The sequence below is a fragment of the Pinus tabuliformis genome, chromosome 1_2 (assembly GCF_031772625.1).
Source record: "Pinus tabuliformis cultivar Carrire ecotype Pingquan chromosome 1_2, CPIR1, whole genome shotgun sequence".
NCBI lineage: Eukaryota > Viridiplantae > Streptophyta > Pinopsida > Pinales > Pinaceae > Pinus > Pinus tabuliformis.
Genome location: NC_142298.1, coordinates 1,013,118,447 through 1,013,140,856, shown reverse-complemented (window position 1 = coordinate 1,013,140,856; position 22,410 = coordinate 1,013,118,447). Strand labels below are relative to the sequence as shown.

At 38.5% G+C, this 22,410-nt stretch overlaps 2 protein-coding genes across 2 annotated transcripts; one reads left to right on the top strand and one right to left on the bottom strand.

The window, feature by feature from the left end:
* Positions 1 to 1,044: 1,044 nt before the first annotated feature.
* On the bottom strand, positions 1,045 to 5,750 carry LOC149209543 (disease resistance protein RML1A-like). Its single transcript, XM_089396391.1, has 4 exons — positions 4,983 to 5,750; positions 3,740 to 4,832; positions 3,294 to 3,641; positions 1,045 to 3,135 (listed from the first exon to the last, which is right to left on the bottom strand). Exons 1-4 carry the CDS (start codon positions 5,510 to 5,512, stop codon positions 1,138 to 1,140), a joined length of 3,969 nt encoding a protein of 1,322 aa, XP_089252517.1. The 5' UTR covers positions 5,513 to 5,750; the 3' UTR covers positions 1,045 to 1,137.
* Positions 5,751 to 19,068: 13,318 nt separating this feature from the next.
* Positions 19,069 to 22,208, top strand: LOC149209542 (uncharacterized). The gene is made up of 3 exons (XM_089398660.1): positions 19,069 to 20,293; positions 20,534 to 21,776; positions 22,049 to 22,208. The coding sequence occupies exons 1-3, from the start codon at positions 19,069 to 19,071 to the stop codon at positions 22,206 to 22,208; spliced, it is 2,628 nt and encodes an 875-aa protein (XP_089254786.1).
* The last annotated feature ends 202 nt before the right edge of the window (positions 22,209 to 22,410 follow it).

Here is a 22,410-nt window from a genome sequence, read left to right as displayed (position 1 = left end):
ATAATTTCACATGGTCACAAAGAAATTCTATAAAGGAAGATTATATACTCAAAAAGCTAATTCATTTTTTTACATTTCATATTTTTAGACTATATTTGAATTCATTGTGAAACGCCACAAATCATTCCCACATATTAAGAAATTGATTGTTTTTCTATATTTGCATTGCCACTAACTTTTCATGAGAAACCACCATTAACTTGCACTTACACTTTCCTAATACTTCTTATATATCTATATAATAATACCCCTAAAAATTTATAATACACTATTTGTATCCTTTTCCCAATAATATATCTTAATTTATTAATTTTTAAATGCTTAAAAATAAATAAAAATTTTAATTTTAATTTCAAATTTTAAAAATATAATAATATGTCAAAGTTGTAAACTATTTTTTAATTCTTTATAAATATTTGTAAATTTTAGATATAAGAAAAAAAATTGTAAATTATAACACATTTTTAAAATTTTCAGAAATATTTGTAAACTTTACCTAAAAGAAAAATAAAATTGTTATCTGCAAAGCTTTGCACAAATAGAAAAACCTTTATTATTAAATCATGCATAATATTTGCTTATGAGTCATCGTAACAAAAAAGTCATAGTAACAAAAAAAGACAATGAGAATATCAACCTTGTACTTTTTCAAATAGAAAGCCAAAATAGTTTATATTCCCTTCTCAATCTATATTTTGTAATATTTTTAATATGACCAAACTGTACTGCTAGAAGGCGCATTGGGTTTAAAATCATTATTTATAATTTTGTTTTGTGAGGAAAAAAGAATATTTTTAATGATATAACAAACTTAAAAAATAATTTGAATGGATTAAAAAAAGAAAAATCATAATATTTAAAATATAAAAATGTTGTGTGTTATAATGATGAAATTTTTAAATTCCAAAATATAAGATTAATAATATCAACGAATTGAATATAAAAAGTAATTATCACAATAAATAAATATAAATAATATTATCAAATTAATTTTAAATATATAATAAACATTATTTTATAATTTAAATATATTTATTACTCTCTAAATAAAATATTTTATTTATTAATAACCATAACACAAAACTAAACCTCTGACAATTACATTCCTTAAGAGGACGAAGAAATATGCAAAACATTCTAACGCTTCACATCTCTACATACACAATTATATCGGAAGGCCGACACCATTCGTTGGCGGAGTTGCTCGAGACAGCCCCTTCTCCAATTATATTGGAAGCGCCACCGCATTCGTTGGCGGAGTTGCTCCACCACTCCCGCATCCCACTGTAGTTTCGGACATTCTTTGGCACGGAGATGACGCAACGACATACAATGTTGGATACCTTCCAACTCTTCTAACTCGGAACACCTATCAACATATAGGTCTTCGAGCTTTGTCAGCTGCCCCAAACCCCGTATCCTTTTCAACTTCACACATCCATTTGCCAACAAGACCGTAAGAGATACCAATGTTTCCAAACATGGCAACTCCTCCAATCTGATGCAGTCATTAATTGAGAGCATGCTAAGCTTTGAAAGACCATAAATCTGATCCATTTTCCTCAAACTATGACAACTATCCAATGACAAACTTGTGAGTGTATTTGGCAATGTTCCAACCTCCACAAGACTATGAAGGCTGCGCATGATAAGGTTTCGAAGGTTGAAACAAACACCTTCAGCAAATGATACCTCTGATATCCCTGTTCCACTGAGATATAACTTTTGGAGCCGGGGAAGTATGCAGTGGTCAATGGAAGACTCCAAATCACTCAATGGGAGAAACGGCAGCTCTGGTATCAATGGACAACCTGATATCGACAACTCAGTCAACTGAGCCAACCGTCCAAGGGAAGCGGGCAAACTTTTCAACTCCCTGCAAGTCTCTATTCTCAATTCCTTCAAGTTCCTCAAGTCACCCAGCGAAGCCGGCAAACATTTCAATTCCTTGCAGTCATAGAGCCGCAATTCCTTCAAGCTTTTTAAGGAACATAGTGAAAGCGGCAACGCTTCGAGCGAACCGCCTACTTCCAGAACCTCCAAATCATGTAGCTCTCCAATTGCACTCGGCAATTCTTTTATATTTGTATCTGTCAAAAATAACTCTCGAAGTGAAACCTGGTGTAGCACTTGAGGAGGAAGTACTTCAACTTTCCTACAGCCTCTGAGATTTATGTACAGAAGCGTGCTTACATTTCCTAGTGTTTCGCTTGACATGATCAAATTAATGCAATTACCTAAATCAAGATGCTGGAGTTTATTTAATTTGCAAAAGGAATCTGGCAGCCTCTCCAAAGCCGAGCACTCAGAGAAGTCGATGTGGTGGAGGTTGGCTAAATTACCCAAGGAATCTGGTAACCTTTTCAAAGCGCTGCACTCAGAGAAGCTGATCTGTCGGAGGTTGGTTAATTCACCAAAGCGCTCAGGCAGTGACTTCATTGCGCTGCACCCAGACAAGTTGATCTGTCGGAGGTTGGTTAACTCACCAAAGCGCTCAGGCAGTGACTTCATTGCGCTGCACGCCGCCAAGTTGATATCATGGAGGTTGGTTAACTCACCAAAGCGCTCAGGCAGTGACTCCATTGCGCTGCACCCAGACAAGCTGATCTGTCGGAGGTTGGTTAACTCACCAAAGCGCTCAGGCAGTGACTTCATTCCGCTGCACTCAAAGAAGCTGATCTGTTGGAGGTTGGTTAACTCACCAAAGCGCTCAGGCAGTGACTCCATTGCTCTGCACTCAGAGAAGCTGATCTGTCGGAGGTTGGTTAACTCACCAAAGCGCTCAGGCAGTGACTTCATTGCGCTGCACCCAGACAAGTTGATCTGTCGGAGGTTGGTTAACTCACCAAAGCGCTCAGGCAGTGACTTCATTGCGCTGCACCAAGACAAGCTGATCTGTCGGAGGTTGGTTAACTCACCAAAGCGCTCCGGCAGTGACTTCATTTCTGAGAAGCCTATTAACTCCAAGGCCTTTAACGACTGCAGAAAGCAAAATTCTTCTGGCAATTGTGTGACAGTGACCTTCCAGGAACCACAAAGAATCACGATCCTTTCTAGCTGCGTCAGCTTCCCTATAGACTTTGGAATACTTGAGAGGGGAGCTTTAATCTCCAACTCTCGCAACTGTAAAGGTGCCTGCAAAATAAATGAATTATCAACTTTCAACTCTAAGAAGAAATATAAATGAATTATTATTCTGATCGAAAGATGAAATATATGTGACACACTGGTACAATTACAATATCATAGCTAATAAACTCAATCTATAATTCAACAAACAAATCCTAATTTACCAGTGATTCCTTTTTCCACAATGTTTTTAATTTACTCCCTTCCACTTGTAGAACCCTTAAGTTCTTCGAGTACAAAATGGACGAATGCAGCGAAGAGTAGGGACAGCTGTCCCAGCGCAGCCATACGAGATTTGGAAACTGCACCTTTGTCAAAATGCGTTTCACAAGAACACCTCCAGTATGAAGAAGTTGCAAATTCCTCATACAAATACCACTACCATGAAAAGGATACTGCTTATTGCAAAGCTTCATAAAACAGTGCCAAAACAGTTCGCTACTTCTTTGGCACCGAGGCATTACTGAGCTGTAATAATCAGTCGATCTAATTCCGCGCACTTCGTTTATTACCTGTTCAGTACGAAAAACGATGAAAAATTTAAAAATTCTACACTGATTTCTGTAGAATAATTTTAATTTTCTACAATTTAGAAAGATTCAGTACTTACGGACGATTGTTGCAAGAGATCATCAATTTTTTCTGTAGAACGCCAGAGACGACGTGGAAATGAAGCGTCGGCAATCTCTCTTCCCATGTCTCGCAGGTGATCGTGCATTCTTATTTCGTTTGCACTATTCACCTCTACGAGGCATTTGTTCTCTAGATTTCGAAATCTCGACAAACCGTCTCCACCTGATACATCGCATATTCTGATGACCCTATCCCTGTCTTCTCCTATGAAAAAACAGGCAATATCTAAGAATATCTGTCGGTCCTCCATATCCAGTGCGTCGTAACTGATTTGAAGCCTTTGCTTTATCTCCTCCGGTAGTATGCGTTGAAGTTTAGCCAATTGGCCTTTCCAATAAGATGTATCTTCTCCTTTGAGAAGTGCTCCAAACACCTTTAAGGATAAAGGCAATCCACCACAGGCTTTTACGAACTTTTTTGCCAAAGATTCAAACCCTGGGAGTGGATGTGCATGGTTGAAGGAATACAAACAGAAGAGTTCAAGAGATTGTTCTGTACTAAGGCCAGTTAGGTTATATATTGACGACTCTTCGACTCCTGACTTTCTGAGAACATCTTTGCTCCTAGATGTGATAAGTATTAAGCTATCGGAGTGGAGTAAAGTCTGATCAGGCAAAAGTTCATCAACTTGATCCAGCGTATCTACATCATCTAAAATGACTAAGATGTTAGGAGATGAAATATGGTCCTTAAGAATCGCTTTTCCTTCATGGACATTGTCTATTGGCTTATCCCATCCTGTCAAGCTCTTAAGAAGTTCTTTCTGCAACAAATTTAAAGAGCCTTTGCCTGCATTATCTCTGACATCAGATAAAAAGCAGGATCTGCTGTAACCAGAACTCTTCCTATTAAAAAGTTCTTTCGCCAATGTGGTTTTTCCGACACCACCTAACCCCACGATCCCCAACATCTGAGGTTTTCCGCTCTGCTGTCGCGGCAAAAGAACTGTATTTTCAAATTCTGTTACCTTATCATCCAAACCTGTTGGATATTTAGCAACAGCCAAAGCTCTTTTCTTCACCTTTTTTAAAACCTCTTCAACTACATTATCGACCAGCTCTCCCTCATCGCTGGTTATTCACAAGAAAACAGAAAGGAAAGAGAACTAATGAGAAAAGAAAGTGTATACATATATCCCGTAACATAAAATAAAATCTCTACAGCGTGCATCATGTAACATAAAACAATAAAATAAGCAGTGAAGTATTTTAAGTTCTCACCCGTTACACGCTTCCAGCTCAAAGCCGCTTATTCCTGCAGCTTCAAAAAGCGCATTTCTCCAATTTTGAATGAGGCTGGGGTTATACCGCAACTTCTCTTCACCAGTTTGAGGATCAGTTGACGTCTTCTTTTCTAGTCCCTCCAGGGCTTTAGCATACTCTCCTTTTCCCCGCGTCCACCGCAGCTCCTCAGGCTTCACCTTGTAAAACACAGGAATTACTGGAGAATTTGACTGCAACATTAAGACGAGTTCTCGAAGACACCAGGTTGATTCGGCATATCCGCTTGAAAAAATAGCCACGTGGACTGAGGCGGCTCCAATAGCCCCTTCAATCTGAGCAGCAAAATAGTCTCCCCGTTGCAACTCAGGCTGATCTAGGAACACTCGCAACCCATATGATTGAAGCCGACGGTAGAGATGGCTGGCAAAAGTTTTCTTGACATCCAGACCACGATGGCTAATAAACACATCGTAGTCGGAATTAGGAGCGGTGGAGGTGGAGGCTGCGGCGGAGGAAGATTGAGCCATTGCTGAACCCAAAATACAAATAGAGTTGACGGGTGGAATGTATTCGACGCTACCGAAGCAGCTTGTGAGGGATGAGATTAGGGGAGAGTGAGAATAGCAGAAATTATGGCAAAAGTTGCAATGAAAAATTATGGCAAAAGTTGCAATGAAATATTTATAACCATTAAACCCTTGAACGATCTCTCTGAGAGTCGTGTTTCAACGCATTTTCGTGGGCATCAAGAGGGACGACTCGGGCAACGACTCCTATCTGTGTGTGTGTGAAGAGAAAAAGGAAACAGAAGTGATTGAGGAAACAACTGGGCAGTGCCCAAGCAAATGGGAAGATGTAGAGGTGGCAGGCCCTGGACAGTTAAAAGTCGACGGAATGTGAGAAGATGTAGAGGTGGTGGGTCCTTGACAGGTGGAACATTATCCTCCATCTCGCACAACGACAAAATATGAAAGGTACAACGCACATGGACGAGATGCGGAGAGTCGACAAAACGTGTTGCACTCGCACATGGCCGAGATGCTCTGCCAAAAGTCGGCAATAAGCGGGCCCACTTGAAAGAAGCGATGGAACCCTGGCAGTTTTGTTAGACGCAAAAGTCGACAAAACCTGGGGCACTCGCACCCGGACGATCGCGTAGGCAACAGCAAAAGTCGGCAATATGCGGGCCCATTTGAAAGAAGCGATGGAACCCTAGTTGTGCACCCATTTCAGATATTTCTTAGATGGGGCACTCGCACCCGGACGACCGCGTAGGCAACAGCAAAAGCCGGCAATATGCGGGCCCATTTGAAAGAAGCGATGGAACCCTAGTTGTGCACCCATTTCAAATATTTCTTATCTAATTTTTTTAGTAAGATTTTTTGGAAGTTTTTTTTTTGGGTTTTTCAGTTTAATTTCTCTAAAATTTGACTGGAATTTATTGAAATCACAATAAAAATGCGCTCAAAAATTTTTGGGGTGCTAAATCTATATATAATTAAAAAATCAATTTAAATAATATAAATCAAACTTTCCCTTCAAATTTTTCCACTACATTCCAACACTAAAAAAATCTAAAAAATAAATAAATACAACTCTTCTCTTATCACATTTTCTAAACATTTTTTAATCACCTTTTCTAATTTTCCCTGATCTCAAACATGCGCTTTTCTTTCCTCCAATATACTTTCTTGCTTTCTTTTGTTTTTCCAATCATTTTTACTTTACTTTCACCTTCATATGCTTTGTGTGTAATTTTACTTTCACATGTTCATCATAATATAACACGGATTATAACTTTAAACCAGTGAAAAATATCAGTTGTTTGATGGTACAGTGAAAAACATGGCGTAATGGATTACAATAAAAATGTCACTGGAAAGTAAATATGAACTGCGTTCACATGCCCCCCTTATCTTTTTATTATCCGTAGGACGCATTCGATAGGCGTTGACCCACGCATTGTTCTAAGGTCGACCAAAAATGAAACAAAAAATTTGTAACAACTGATTTTACAAAACAAAATTATTATTAATTTTTTTTTTTTTTTTTTTTTATCTACGTTTTGATTCGTTCAAAATGCTGGGGTCTTATTTCGCTATTATACATCGGTTTCCAGTTGTATTTACTTGATACACTATACAATATCAATTAACTGATCGATACTTGGATTCCACTTTTTATTATACGGGAAATCCACTTCAAATTAATTCGGTCACTACTATAAGTTTGGTATTTTTCTTCAATCGTTTATCTCTATTGGTCCTTCAGGGTCAAGCAAGGTTGTCTATTGTTTTCTACTTTTTTTAGTTTATATATCAACAAGTGGCTAAATTCGCAAGGGGGTGAAAATGTTTATTTGGGCAAGTTTATTATAACGCTTCTTTTGTATGCAAATTGTTTTGTAGAATGGTGGGGTGCAAGTCAATATTAGCAAAACGAAAGTAGTGGTTTTCTCTAACAAAAGAAAACATAACTAACATAAGTTCTACTTTGAAGACAACATTCTAGAAGAAGATGTGGACTACAAATACCTTGAAAATGACTTCAACTAAAATCTAAGCTAGGATGGTTGTAAAAGGAAAATAACTTTAGTGGGTTGGAAAGCATTTTATGCTTTTCAAAATAGGCATAGAGAGGCAGAATTATGGGACTCGAAAACCATTCTATATTTTTTTGGGGCTTTATTGATTCCAGTGATTCTCTACAGTTGCGAACTGTGGGTCAGCAATACATCTAAGATGTAGTGGAAACAAATTGAGAAAATTCAAAAGTGTTTGATTACAAACTAATTCAAAATTAAAAGTGCAGTTTCTTATGCTATCTTGTTAAGTGAAATAGGGGTTGCTCCTATTGAAGCAATTGCTATGGTGCGAACCATAAGGTATTTAAAAAAATTTGAGCAAATGGAAGAGGTCATATGGCCTAAGGTTGTGTTAAATGACATATTTTGCAAAAGAAATAAGACGAGGCAACAAAATAACAAATGGCTTAGTAAATGGGGTATTTGGTTGAGCATGTGTCCCACAAACAGTAAAGAGGTAAAAGATTTTTTTATGGATAAGTTCCACAAACATACTTGGGAGCAGGGGCTATGGAGAAAGAAGAAGTACTATATTGAAGAGTTTAAACCCACTCATAATCATCAACAAAAAAACGTACATAGGGGTCAATATTTCTTGGAGAGCCAAAATTCTTATTGCTCAATTAAGGACTAATTCAACTGAAGGTGGAAAGACACTTCTAGAAATTTGATTCCTTGAGAGTCTTGAAAGATCTCAAGTTAAGAGGGATATATTCTAGTTTTTAGCAACACACTAATAAAATATTTTTAATATAACAAACTTTTATTTTCCATTTGTTTTATATAATATTTACATAGTTGAAATTAATATATATATATATATATATATATCTATATATATATATATATGTGTGTGTGTATGTATGTTAATTAGTTATTAATATTTTTTAAATATTACATATTCATGCATATTAAAAATGGAATAAATTGCACGTAAAATTCATAATGGAGAGTGAAAATATAAAAAATTTAAACTTTTTTTTTTTTTTTTCGTTTTAAGTATTATATATCAAGTGAAAGTAAAAGAAATTACACATAATGTAATATCAATAATATTATATTTACATATCATCTATGAACTCCATAAGTAATAAAAGAAATTACATATTAAGTATTATTTTTTCATAAAAAATATAATTTAATTGTATTTTATCATAAGAAATCATTTTTTTTTTCACTTTCAATTACTTTGTCTTTATAATGTTGATGTAAATTAAATTAATTTATTAATGGTTGACCTTAATTCTTTTAAATGTAACTTTAAGTGACAACTCCCTCATAAACATGTTAATAAATTAAAATTTATTATGATTCAATATATTTAAAATCTGAAATTTAAATAATAAATAAATTACATTAGTTTAAATTTCATAATTATATTTAATGAAATTTAAAATATATATTATTTTGAACTTAATACTTTAACAAAACCAATTTAAAGGGTGATTAACTTATTTAAGATTATAAATTCCATATTTTCAAAAATATTGATTTTAATAATTAGAATTTATTTAAGTAATTAATTTTATTTTATTTTAAATTGGAAAATATCATTGAAAGAATAGTTATATTTTTATCATAAATATATTTTAATAATAAAATATATTCTAAAATACACACTAGAAAAGAGATATAGGAAGTACAAGTCCAAGAATAATAAAGATGTATATTTGCAATTTTGTTTTCTCAACAAGTTAGATAAAGCATTGAGAGATATAGATATAGGAAGTACTAGCACAACGACATTTACAAATGTGGTTGATATACGTGGATAAGCCTATATGAAGCATATATACAACCATATTTTTCAATGCGGTCGATATCCGATAAGCATATAACAACCACATTAATAATTATTATGTGTGTTTTTTTAAAAACCAATTATTTATGATTATTAGTAGCTATATATATAATAGCAACTATATTCTTATAATAATAATAATAATAATAATAATAATAATAATAATAATATATTATTATTATTCTTTTTCTTTTTCTTAACACAGTCAACTATTTTTTATATTGCAAAAGAAAGAAGGAACATATTCCTTGTACATTCAAAAGGAAACTGATTCAAGTGTAATGGAAAAAATGGGAGCACAGTCCTAACATCTGCACTTGAAACAATGTTTCTATGAAATTCAAAGACTGACTTGGCATATTTCCACAAACTGTCCTAGAAGTAAAAAGTATTTGCAATGCATTAAAATTAAACAAAATCACCAGAACTGATTTACTGATTCCTATTGTTGAGGATGACGCTTCTTGCTATTTTTGGTGGAGGTTTCCCCTTGCTAACTTTGATTGAGGGACTTGATATACTCGACCACTTCTTCCAGATGCTTACATTTGTCTTTGAGATCTTCTATTTTAGCTTTCTGATTGTCTATATCTCTTTGTTTGTGCACATTCTCAATTTTCATTTCTGCCCTGAGGTCCTTTATAGGTTGATTAAATCTCCTAATCATAAACCTATTAGCCCTACAAGTTGGGCAGCTTTCATTCTTTTCAACTCTTTCTATTGGATTGCAAGCCATTGTGTTGCTTTGAGTATCTGTGTAAACTATGTCTTTTTTATCCTGATGTTAGCATTCTTGTTTGAATGTGTTTGCTCTATTCCTCTGTTCTTGATGTAGAGATTCACACTGATATAGTCAACTTGGTAGATGTCCAACAACGCTCTGAAAAACCCTAGAGAGCCCTGCACCTGCTTTATGTTCCAAAATCATGCCAAGAGTTTGTGCTGAGCTAAAAGACCAAGGGCAGTTGTAAGTTTTATCTTACGAAGGACAAGAGATTGAAATCACTGTGATGAGGCTATTGACAACAAGATAAGGGAATGACAAGGGTAACAGAGCCTGTGTATATGAATACACAACGAACTAGGTGGAGAGAAAAGATGGTGATGAGGGGCTATTAAGAGCTTTCACTGACTGGTATTGAGAACATCTAGAACACTGTAAATGGAAAAATATAGAAGAGATAATCAATTGAGGGAGAGCCTGCTTAATAGAGAGCTTTTCTTCCTAAATGACGCTTTGAACTGAGGACATCGACCATCTTATTGACCTTGTTGTTGAAATTTAAACATGTGCTGAGGATGGTAGGCATGATGATATTCGCCATTGGGCTTGTACATCTGCCTGTGATCAGGCATATACCATTTTTATAACAATTTCTTTCATGTAGCTTCAAACTGAGATAACATTTATCATTTATGCTCAGAAAATACGGTCATCAGTAAGCCCTATCATGCGTGTTATGTAGCTTTTTTTGGATTGAATTGATTTGATGCTCAGAATCCTAGAGATTGCACTTGAAAGCTGCTAAGAACAAATCTACTTTGTGACCTGGAGGCGTACACTTTATAAGTGTGAAATTGTATTCATTTTTTTCTCCCATTTTATCATGCCACTTTCCTATTTTCATTTTCTCCTTCATCGATATGGAGATAGGGATCATGGGATGTTTAGGCAAAAGACTTCATTGTTTTCCTTGACAGTTCCGATTGGTCTTTCAATAGCCTTATTGGGATGGTTATCAACATCTTTATTTTGATCTCTCAACACATGTTTGAAAGTGATGTTTCCCAAACCTTTTATCTTCGATCTAATCCTCTGATAGATTTTGTTAATGGCAATGCCATTGAAATTCTGGTCATTTACCATTGCTACAATAATGATTGCAGAATCGCCTGTTATTTTAGGGTCTTTAATTGCTTGTTTTTTTAACAACCTTGTGCCTAAAAGAAGACTATATGCTTAAGCTTTGTTGTTTGTGGTTTCTCCAAGGCTCCATTCATAAGTAGAAATCATTTTCCCATTTGGATCTATAATTACTCCACCTGCACCTACTTTACCTGGGTTATTTTTTGAAGCCCCGTCGAAAAAAAGACTATATCTGTTTTGTCTTTTTCTCCATTGTTCAAATTTTTTTTCGTCCAACCTTAGTTTCCAATTCTTAGCTGTGAGAGATTTTTTTTTTTTTGAGCTTGTTGTCCCCTTTTTTTCTATTATTGCTTTACTGTACCATTCTCTCTCTTCTTGCCAAAGATTGTTGTGGTCCAGGGTTGTCATTCCATTGGAATTTATGATTTTAGAGACTAAGCTCCAAGTCTTTGATAGAATTTTTCCTATTCTTGGATTTTGTTCTTTAAATATGCTTTTGTTTCTAACTAGTGAGATCTGCCAACACAAAACTGAAGGGAGACATTTCCAGATCCTACTTAATGTGGCCTTGTTTTTCTTTGAGTAAGGGTAACTCTTCTCCCATATTTTGTGATGGGCTGCAAGCTGATTTGAGAAATTTATGTCTATTTCCAGTGGGCTTGTTATCTGAGTCCAACATTCTCTGACCACCCTGCATTCCAAGAAAAGATGCTGACTTGATTCTTCCTTTGTTTGACACATGAAACACCTAGATGGCCCTTGTATTCCTTTTTTTTTTAAGTTTTCAAAGGTTAGGATTTTCCCTTTGAGAAGTGTCCAAATGAAAGCTTTGATTTTAGGAAGGCATTCTTTTTTCCAGATTACCTTCCAAAGGCTCCAATCTTACTGATTTTGCTGATCTTGGAGGACTTTGTACCCTAATTTTACCGTGTATTCTCCTCCATTTGGATCCCACACATAATCATCCTCTTCCTCTCTATTTATGGGAGCTGCCCCTGTAAGATGAAGTTTTAGTTTTTCCCATTGGCCTTTTAAAGTTTTTGGTATTGTTGGAATTTTCCATTCAAGCTAGTTGTTTTGATCCCAATTAGATATTGAGTATAAAGTATTTAACCTTCTTTCAACCATCTAGATCTCTAAACCTCTTAAATCACGTCGAAGTTTTAGGGGCTCTCTTCCCGTTATTTGATCCTCCCATATTGCAACTGATTTACCATTCCTTGGATTTTTAGAAATATGATTTCTAATGAGAGGGATTATCTTTTTTACAAGTTTCCAAACTTGTGTGTAGGGCCTGACAGGAATTGGTTCGGTTGTTAGCTTTGTTCTAGGGTAATTCAGATATTTCATGGCGCAGACTTTTTCCCACAAACATTCCCTTCCGCTTATCATTCTTCATATTACTTTTATCCCTAAGGCAGTGTTCATTAGTCCTAGTAAGTGGATTGCTAGACCTCCCTGTTCATAAGGGAGAGTGACTTGATCCCACTTTACTAGGTTGAATTTTTTATTCTCTTGCTTTCCTCCTTGCCATAAAAAAATTCTTATAATTATTTCCATCGGTTTATGTGCACTTGCTAGAGCAAGGATAATCGCATATTGATATATAGGGAGGGCTGATAGAAGTACCTTGATCATAATCACTCTGCTTGCCAGATTAAGCCACATCATTCCCCAGTTTTGAATTTTATCCTTCATTTTTTTAACTGTTTGCTCCAGATTTTCGCTTTTACATTTTCCTTGGCTAGTGGGAGCCCAAGGTATGTAAAATGCGTCCATCTTATTTGTATTGGAATTTCCAAAATTTGTGAGATGTGTTGCATAATTCTTTGAGGTGTATTCCAGCCATATATTTTGCATTTGGTATTATTTAGCATCCCTCTGGAGGGTTGTAGAAAGTCATCCAAGACTTTTTTAAATCTTCTTTCTACTTCCCAAGAGAAGAGTATCATCAGAAAAGAGGGAGAGATTTATGCTTTTGACACCTTTTGCTATTTGTATACCTGTTATTTTTTCCCCTTCTTTGATTTTCCAGCACTGCACTTAATGTTTCCGCCATGATGATATAAAGGAAGGGGGATAAGGGACATCCTTGTCTTAACCCTCGTGTGCTCTGAAAGAATTTGTTGGGCCTGCCATTTATTAAAGGCACTATCCATGTGGAAGAAATGAAAGCCTGAATACTCTCTATTATATCTAGCAAGAAGCCAAATTTTTTAAGTACTGTTGCTACATATTTATGGTTGACTCTGTCGAAAGCATTTGCCATATCTAGCTTTGCTATCATTCTTTTCTCTTTACTTTGAATGTTGCTGTGGATGGCTTCTTGGACGATGATCACATTATCTATAATTTGTCACTTGGGTACAAAACTGCCCTGATTTTTCGAAATAATTTCTAGAAGAAGTCTCTTTATTCTATTTGCTAGAATTTTTGTGAGAATTTTCTAAGAAGATTTATAGAGAGATATTGGCCTGTATCTACTAAAGGTCATTGGATTGGGATATTTAGGAATGAGTGCCCGATAGGAGGATTTTGTATTTCCTCCCATTTTTTTTTTTGAAAACATTTTTTATCATTCTCATGAAATCTTTTTTAATAATATTCCAATGTTGTCTATAGAAAGAAATTGTAAACCCATCTGGCCCCAGAGACTTGTCAGGATGAAGACTCCAAATTGCTTCCATTAGTTCATCTTCAGAAATATCTTTATTTATTTTTATGTTTTGCTCATCACTAATTAGTTTTGTATGTGCTGCAAAAAATCTTCATTATCTACTTGTTGTTCATTTGTTGTTTATAAATCTTTGAAATAATTATGAGCTACAATTTTTAATTCTTCAGCTCCCTTAATCTCTAGCCTATTCACTTTAATTTGATCAATATGATTTCTTGCACGTGTGATTTTCATTGAATTATGGAAAAAGGCTATGTTTTTGTCCCCTGAATTCAGCCATAGACATCTAGACTTCATTTTGATTTCTTCTTCTTCCTTTCTGTGTTGCTTGTATATTTCTCAAAATATTTCCTTTTCTTGCAAATAATCATTTTTTCTTTCCTCTTTATTTTCTTTTTCTTTTTGTATGTTGTCCATTTTTTTTGTAGTTCTATTTTACTTGCTTTATTTCAGATGTCATTCTCTCTTGCCCAAATTTTTAAATGCATCCTTAGATTTTTTTAGTTTTGTTTCCCACACATAATGGGGGGACCCTGTGATGCTCTTTGTCCATCCCTCTTTGATTTGGTTTCTAAAGTCTTCATTGTTGTCCCAACTCGAGTTATATCTGAAAGGGAGTGGGCCTCGATTCTCCAACTTACCCATGCTGATTGCAATTGGCTTGTGATCTGAGGCTATTATGTGAATGATCTTGGTTTTCACCAAGGTGAAATCAACTACTATGTTTTCTTGTACTAAGGTTCTATCCAACCTTTCCTTGATGTTACTCTTGCCTATTCTTTTATTACTCCATGTATGCTTCCCATTGCTTGGTGGGATGTTGATTAACTTGTGTTTCTCCATTATTTCTTCCAGGGCTTCTCTTGATGGGTATGTATGATAAATCCTTTCGAATTTTTTTTTGGTGTTTTTTATTAGATTTAAATCCCCTCCAAGAATTATTTTTCCGTTTCATCTTTCTGCTAATTCTTCTTTTATCGAATTCCAACAATGTTCTTTTTCTTTGTAGTGATTTGGAGAGTATACATTCAAGATGTTGTAAGTTTCTTTTTTTTGTTGAGATCTCTTAATTATGTTTTTATCCATTGTTTGCTGATTTTTTGATTTGTTAATTCCCATTTTCTTCTTTCCCATAATGTAAATATTCCTCCTGAAGCACCTATTGCCTCTAACACTACTCCTTCATAGTTTCTTAACTTTTGTATCAGTTTTCTGTTTTCTTGACTCCTTGTTTTGGTCTCATGGATCATGAAAATGTCTGGCTTTTCTTTAATTAAAATATCTCTAGCTGCATTGGCTTTGAAGGGGCCACCAAGGCAGCGACAGTTCCAAGAGACCACTATCATTATTTACTAGTGAGATGGTGGGCACTGCCCTTCCCTTTTTGCTGAGTTTTTTCATTGTTTCCTGTGTTTTCTTCCAAGGAAGGATTCCTTTGGTTGCCGAGTTCCTAATGACATCTCTTTCACTGCTACCTCATCTCTTATTTCCTTATTGTATTTTATGCCTGCCTTTTTTGTTGTTCAATGAGTTGAGGATTTTCTTTGGCTCGATTTCTAGTTAAAATTTAGTCCACTGAGGGAAGGGGTAGGGGGGATTGAGGGTTTGATCGAAGAGGGGAGGAGGCAGGGGAGTTGAGGGGATGTGTTGGAGATTTGGGGGAGGGAGGGTCATTTGGTTTCGCCAAAGGCCCAAATGGGTTCGCAGATGTGAGAATGGGGGGATGGAATTAAATGGTGGCTGAGAGATGGTTTCATTTGGTTCTTGTGGCTAGGAGACAGTTGATATGGGTTGCTTATTAGTGGATTTTTTCCTTTTACTTGTTCCCATGTGTTTTCTTGTTCCTCGACATTTTCACTCTCTTTCTTTTTAAACATCTATTTGCAAAATGACCATACTCATGACATACCTTGCATTTGAATGGGATCTGCTCATAATTCAACTATTGTATATGTGTCCGTTGATCTACCTTTATCTTTATTACCTTTGGTAGTCCTTTTCTGAGATCCACTTATACACATATTCTGGAACATGCATGCATGTTATCTTTTGGTTTGCATTTGTCTATGTAATTTCCCACTACATTTCCTATGGCTTTGACAGCTTCGTCTCCCCAATAGTGTAGAGGGAGATGACGAAGTCTAACCCAAACTGGAACTGTGCTTGGCACGCCCATTTCCAGATCAAAATCTGGGGTCCAACGATTTAGATATAGTCCTCTGGAATCCATGAAATATGGACCATTTTTGAAGATCAGATCTCTATCTTCCTTGGATTCAAAAAGGAAGGTGTAGTATCCCCTTCCACAAAATATTATTGCTCTTTTCCCCTAAATGGTTGAACTCCAGTTTCTTTCAACCGATTTTTGTATGGATTTGGGAGATGGCCATAGCCCCGTGAACTATCCCACAAGTCCACATTCTACCAGAGAAAGAGATTTTCTGCAAGGAAGACCAGGCGGAAGAGATATCTCTGGGATATCCTCAAGCTTCTTAAAAAATTTGTTGATTGTTGGCCTGTTCCTTGGAGCTCCATTCGCTACAATAAGGGAGGTGAATGCTTCTTCATTTCCCACATTTCCTTGGAGCCTGGGTGATAGAGGATCACCCTCCTCTGAGGATTCCATAGTCAATAAGAACCTAGCAGCAAGGGGTTGTTGAGATGGGGAAGTGGATCAGGGAGGCAGCTAGGTCAAGCTGCGCAAGCTCCTCCAGGCAAACTTGTGCTCGCAAAAAAAATCCCATTTCTCCTATAATAATAATAATAATAATAACAACTCATAATAATATTAGTGATATTAATTAACAATAATAATCTTTATAATAATAATTATTTAATAATAAAAATAATTGTTTTAGCAAATGTGGTTGATATACCCATAAGGCTTAATCGATCAACAAACCCAGTGAATTGGAATTCCCATGCGGACGAAGAGCAAGGCGATTAGGGTTCTGAGAAACTCTGTGACGGCGCAGTCTGCAACCCACTGGATCTACTCAAGAACCGGACCAAGAAACCTGTTGCGCAGCAGCGTTGCAGGGCACTAGGGAAGAAAAATGGAATCTCCTCAGGGGAGGGCGTCAGAGCCCTCCCCCAGCGCAAATACCTCGCTGCACGGTCCTGGACAGGATTTTGTTTTTGGATCCATCGACAAGGAGATAATGAACCAAGAGAATAGGTATCAGCACGGAAACAAGGGGAAAGAAGGGTGGAAGGACAAAGCTAGCGCCGCACAAGGCAATGGGGAGAAACCTGAGGAAGCTCTGAAAGTTTCTTCGGCCACATGCAAGCCTATAGCCAAAGAAAGGCCTAGAATAGAGCTGCCGGGACACAAGATTGATAAGCGAATAGAATACATGCGGGATCATGCCCTTATTGGGAAGTTCATAGGGTTCTGGCCGACGGAAAGAGCCCTATATGGATGGATTGCGGCGAAATGGAAACCCAAAGGAGATGTCACCCTGCAGCTAGGGCCGAAAGGCTTCTTTACTGCGATCTTCTTCTGTCTCGAGGACAAATACAGAATCCTGGGAGCAGGGCCCTATTTTTTCAACTCAGCGGGTCTGTATCTGAGGGAATGGATACCAAGATTTAACCCGGATAAGGAAGATCTCACATGGGCGCCAGTCTGGATTCGAATGTACTCACTTCCAGATGAATATTGGGACGAGGACATTCTCAAAGATATAGGAAATGGAATAGGGGAATACATCAGGGCAGCAGAAGAAACAAAAATGCGCAGATACACCTCTTATGCCCGCATATGCGTCTTCATGCGACTGAATGAAGCTTTGCCAGAATCGGTAAGTCTCTCTCACCGTGATGAAGAATGGGTTCAACCTCTGGACTATGAGCATGTCCCCTTTCGTTGCAGAAAATGCCATGCTCTTGGGCATCTCTTCCGGGACTGTCCGCTGAATGCCAAAGCCAATACTCCTGGTCCATCAGAAGCCCCAACCCAGGACAGCTTCACCAATGCCCCCAGTCGACGGCGTGCGCACAAGAAACCCTCTAATGGGAATAAACCCCAGCAAAATCATACCCATGGCCCAGCCACAAAGAACAGCTTTGAAATTCTCGCGAGTACCTCTGATGAGCATCCCCTAATTCCTGATACCACCCCAGCCCCTCCTTCCTCATCCTCCCCCCCCTCCAACAGCCTCCTCATCCAAACCTCAACCTCCCATTATCAATCCAGTAACCCTCAATGATGGACAGAAAGAAACGGAAGGGAAATGCAAGGATATGGAAGTCGATGGAAAGCTAGACCCCCCACAAAACTCAGAGATCAATATGGAGGGAAGCAATCAAGTGCAACAAATGGAAGAAGAACCAGAGAGCATAGATCTGAATGGCTTAGACATTATAGAACTGGAACTAGCATGCAAAAAGAAAGCATATGATAGTATACCAGAGAATCAACTCAACAAGCTGGAAGTGGTCATTTCCAGGGCCTTTCATCAGCATCAACTAGGCATACAGCCAGGAAGCCAATGGGACGGAAGCTTACCCCCAAAAGATACCAAGAAGAGAGGAAGAAGAACGGATCTTCAGCGAACGATCGAGATTGGGAAAATCCTGGTAGACTCGGGCAGGTATGCTAAGTTGACGAAGTACTACAAACCCTCCTTCAATAGTTAAACCATGAAGCTGGTATCATGGAATGTAAGAGGGCTCAATAGCCCAGGAAAACTCAGAATGTTAAAAAACATGATTAAAATGGAAAAGCCGCAAATGTGCTTTCTCCAAGAAACCAAATGTAACAGCTCAACGTTAGGCAACATTCTCTCCAAGGCTTGGCCAGGTTGTCGATCGGTTGTGGTGGATGCCTCTGGAGCCTCAGGAGGGCTGGCTATAGCATGGAGTACTCAAGCGATAGCTCTTTTATATTTTCACGCCTCTCATCACCTCGTCCAGGTGACGAATATCCATGGAAACCTTTCAAATGTTTATTTCCCGCAGGATACAGGATGTAAAATTGCTCTTCTTGACACCATAGAAGCCTTGAACAACAATAGGAGGCACCCGCTCTAGATAATAGGAGGGGATTTTAACATGATCACCAAGCTAGAGGAGAAGATTGGGGGTAGAAATAGAATGGAACAAGAAAACTCCCACTTCAAGGATTTCATTCAGAACACCTCTCTCATAGATATGCCTTTCTGCAATGGAACTTTCACATGGAGCAATCGCAGAGCAGGCAAGCATCAAATTGCTTCCAAACTGGATCGCTTCCTCATATCAGACAATGCGGTTCACCTTGGAGGAGATTTTTCAGCAGCTATTCTTTCTCACACTGGATCGGATCACTGGCCGATTGCCCTCCAATGGCAAAGACCAGGCAACCTGACCAGAAGACCCTTCCGCTTCGAAGAGTTCTGGCTCTCGCATCCCTCGTTTAAAGACTTTGTCAAAACTACATGGACATCCTTCATCCCGCCTGAAGGATCCAAGATGTATCAGTTCCAACAGAAGCTCAGGTTTTTAAAAAATCAATTAAAGCGGTGGAACAGAGAGACCTTTGGCAACATATTTACAGCGCAACAAGAACTAAACAAGGAACTAACGGAACTTCAACAAAGGATAATCACAAAGGGGCACACTGAAGAAACTCTGGAACAGGAACGACGCATCCACAGCCAACTGGAGGAAAGGAGGAAACAGGAGGAAATATATTGGAAGCAAAAGTCCAGAATCAGATGGCTGAAGGAAGGTGAGCGAAATACCAAATTCTTCCACAGAACCACTGTTCAGCGAAGAATGCACAACAGCATCCCTTACATCCAAAAACAAGGGGGGGCAAAAATAGAGAAGCACGAGGAAATTGAGGAGGAATTCCTCAATCACTTCAGTCAGGTCCATCGAGAGCCTGAAGGAGACAGGCGTCCGGCTATTGAGAAAATAACCAAAAATGTGCCAAGGATCATCACGGAGGAGCATAATGAACTTCTCCTTCGCCCCATTCTGTCTCAGGAGGTGGATGAAGCAATGTCCCAGCTCAAGGAAGGAAAAGCCCCTGGCCCGGATGGATTTACCACAACGTTCTTTCACACCTTCTGGGAGCTGATAAAGCAAGAGGTTTGGCAAATTGTAGAAGAATCAAGAGCTCTCCATTGGCTGCTTCCCTCTCTAAACTCAACCTTCATCGCTCTTATCCCTAAAGAGGAAGAGTCTATAACACCTGACAAGTATAGGCCGATTGCTCTTTGTAATGTCATTTACAAAGTCATATCTAAAGTGATTGCGAACCGGTTAAAGCCCCTCTTGCCCCTGCTTATCTCTCCGGAACAGTCAGGGTATGTGGAAGGGCGACAGATCATGGATGGAATTCTCCTCACGCACGAGATAATACACTCCCTCAAGCAAACCAAGCAGGCAGGTATGATTCTCAAACTAGATCTCTCTAAGGCTTTTGATAAACTCAGCTGGACTTACATTCAGCAAATGCTAACAGCCTTTGGATTTTGTTCTATGTGGGTCCGATGGATCATGAGTCTAATTACTTCTACTCACTTCTCCATCCTTGTGAACGGTATCCCCTCCCGCCCCTTCAAACCTTCCCGAGGAATCAGGCAAGGTGACCCCCTATCCCCCTTCCTCTTTGTTCTTATGGCTGAAGGTCTAGGGCGTCACATAAAAAATGCCCTCCATTCTCATAAGCTCAAAGGCCTTTCTGTTCACAACACCCCTGCTAATTCCCATCAGCAGTTTGTTGACGACACTATGCTATTTGGCTACCCTTCTGTCCAGGAAGCCTCCTGCTTCAAATCCCTGCTCACTGATTTTTCTGAAGCCTCTGGCACTAATGTCAATTGCACCAAGTCGCAGATTTTTTTCTTTCACACTCCTCCCTCTGTCAAGACAGCGGTTGCCCGCATCTTGGGATTTCCCTCTGCCACCCTCCCTTCCAAATACCTTGGAGCTCCTCTCACGGCATCAGCCATAAAGCATTCCTCTTGGCGATCTCTCCTTGAAAAACTCGAATCTCGCCTTAACCTCTGGACTTATAGAACTTTAAATCTAGCCAGTCGGGTGGTGCTCATCAAGTCGGTCCTTCAGGCAATGCCACTCTATCTGTTCTCAATCCTAGCAGCGCCGAAGTGGGTGTTAAAAAGAATAAGGAATCTTCAGCGTGGCTTCCTATGGGGTGGCTCGGCAACTAACCGTAAATGGGCTCTAGTAAAATGGGCCACCGTCTGCACTCCCAAAGACAAAGGGGGCATTGGACTGAGAGACCCAGAGCATAGCAACTCCATCATGAGCGCCAAAATTTGGTGGCAATGGGTCACTAATCCAGAAAAGCCCTGGGTCAAACTATGGACAGCCAAATATGCCAACAACAGACCTCCGGAGGAACTCATCAGGTTCACGCCCAATGTCAAAGGCTCGCTAATATGGAATGCAGCAAAACAACACTTCCATTTAATTCAAACGCACAGCTTCTGGGAAGTGAGGAATGGCAGAATGGCAAGATTCTGGACGGATGCATGGAACCAGATGCCAAAGCTCAACAGTATTCTGCACCCAGTTCCAGAATTCAACAGGCAGGAGCAGCAGCAAGAAAAGATCCAACAGTTCTGGTTGCAGGATACGGAGCACGGCTTCAGGAAATGGAAACAGGGTAATCAGTTAATCTATAACACAAACCTTCAAGACGCTGAGCAGCTGGAGAAGGAGCTTCGGAAAAGAAATATCAGACATGACGAAGGAAATGACATCCTTCGTTGGGGATATCAACCAAAAGGCACCTTCACTCCTTCAGAGGCGTACAAAATAGTAAGCAATATTACCACTCCGTCTGACCCAATCTGGCGCAAAATCTGGGAGCTCGACTCTTGGCCCAAAGTCTCTTACTTTCTATGGTTGGTAGGACATAAAAGGATACTCACTTGGGATAAATTAAGAAGAAGAAACTTTCATGGTCCATCCATTTGTTATAATTGCAATCATAATGAGGAAACTCTCCAACACCTCCTGGACTCCTGCCCCTTAGCCAATCAGCTATGGGAAAAGGCAAGCTTCAGATGTCAAAGAAGATGCAGAATGGAGAACGACATTACCAACTCTTTAAGACAATGGCCTCAGAAACCTTATAAAAGCGAGCTCCTCAATTGTTTATGGAACATAATCCCAGGTCTAATCCTCTGGAGCATATGGAAGGAAAGAAACAAACGAATATTCAAAAACCAATATTCTCCGATCGAGGACATATGGAAGAGGTTTTGTGGGAATCTCAAAGAAACGCTACTGCTCCGATCCTGGACACAGGAGGATCTTCCCTCTCAAAACAATGAGAAAAGTATCCTAGACAATTGGCAACTGCATCTTCCTCAGGAACTTCATAAGAATGGCCCTGCCAAAAGCAGCAACAGCAACAAAGGCAAATGGACCCCCCCCCCCAAAGCATTCCTATAAGCTCAACTTCGATGGTGCCTCCAAAGGCAACCCTGGAATGGCTGGTTTTGGAGGAATTTTAAGAAATCATGAAGGCACTCC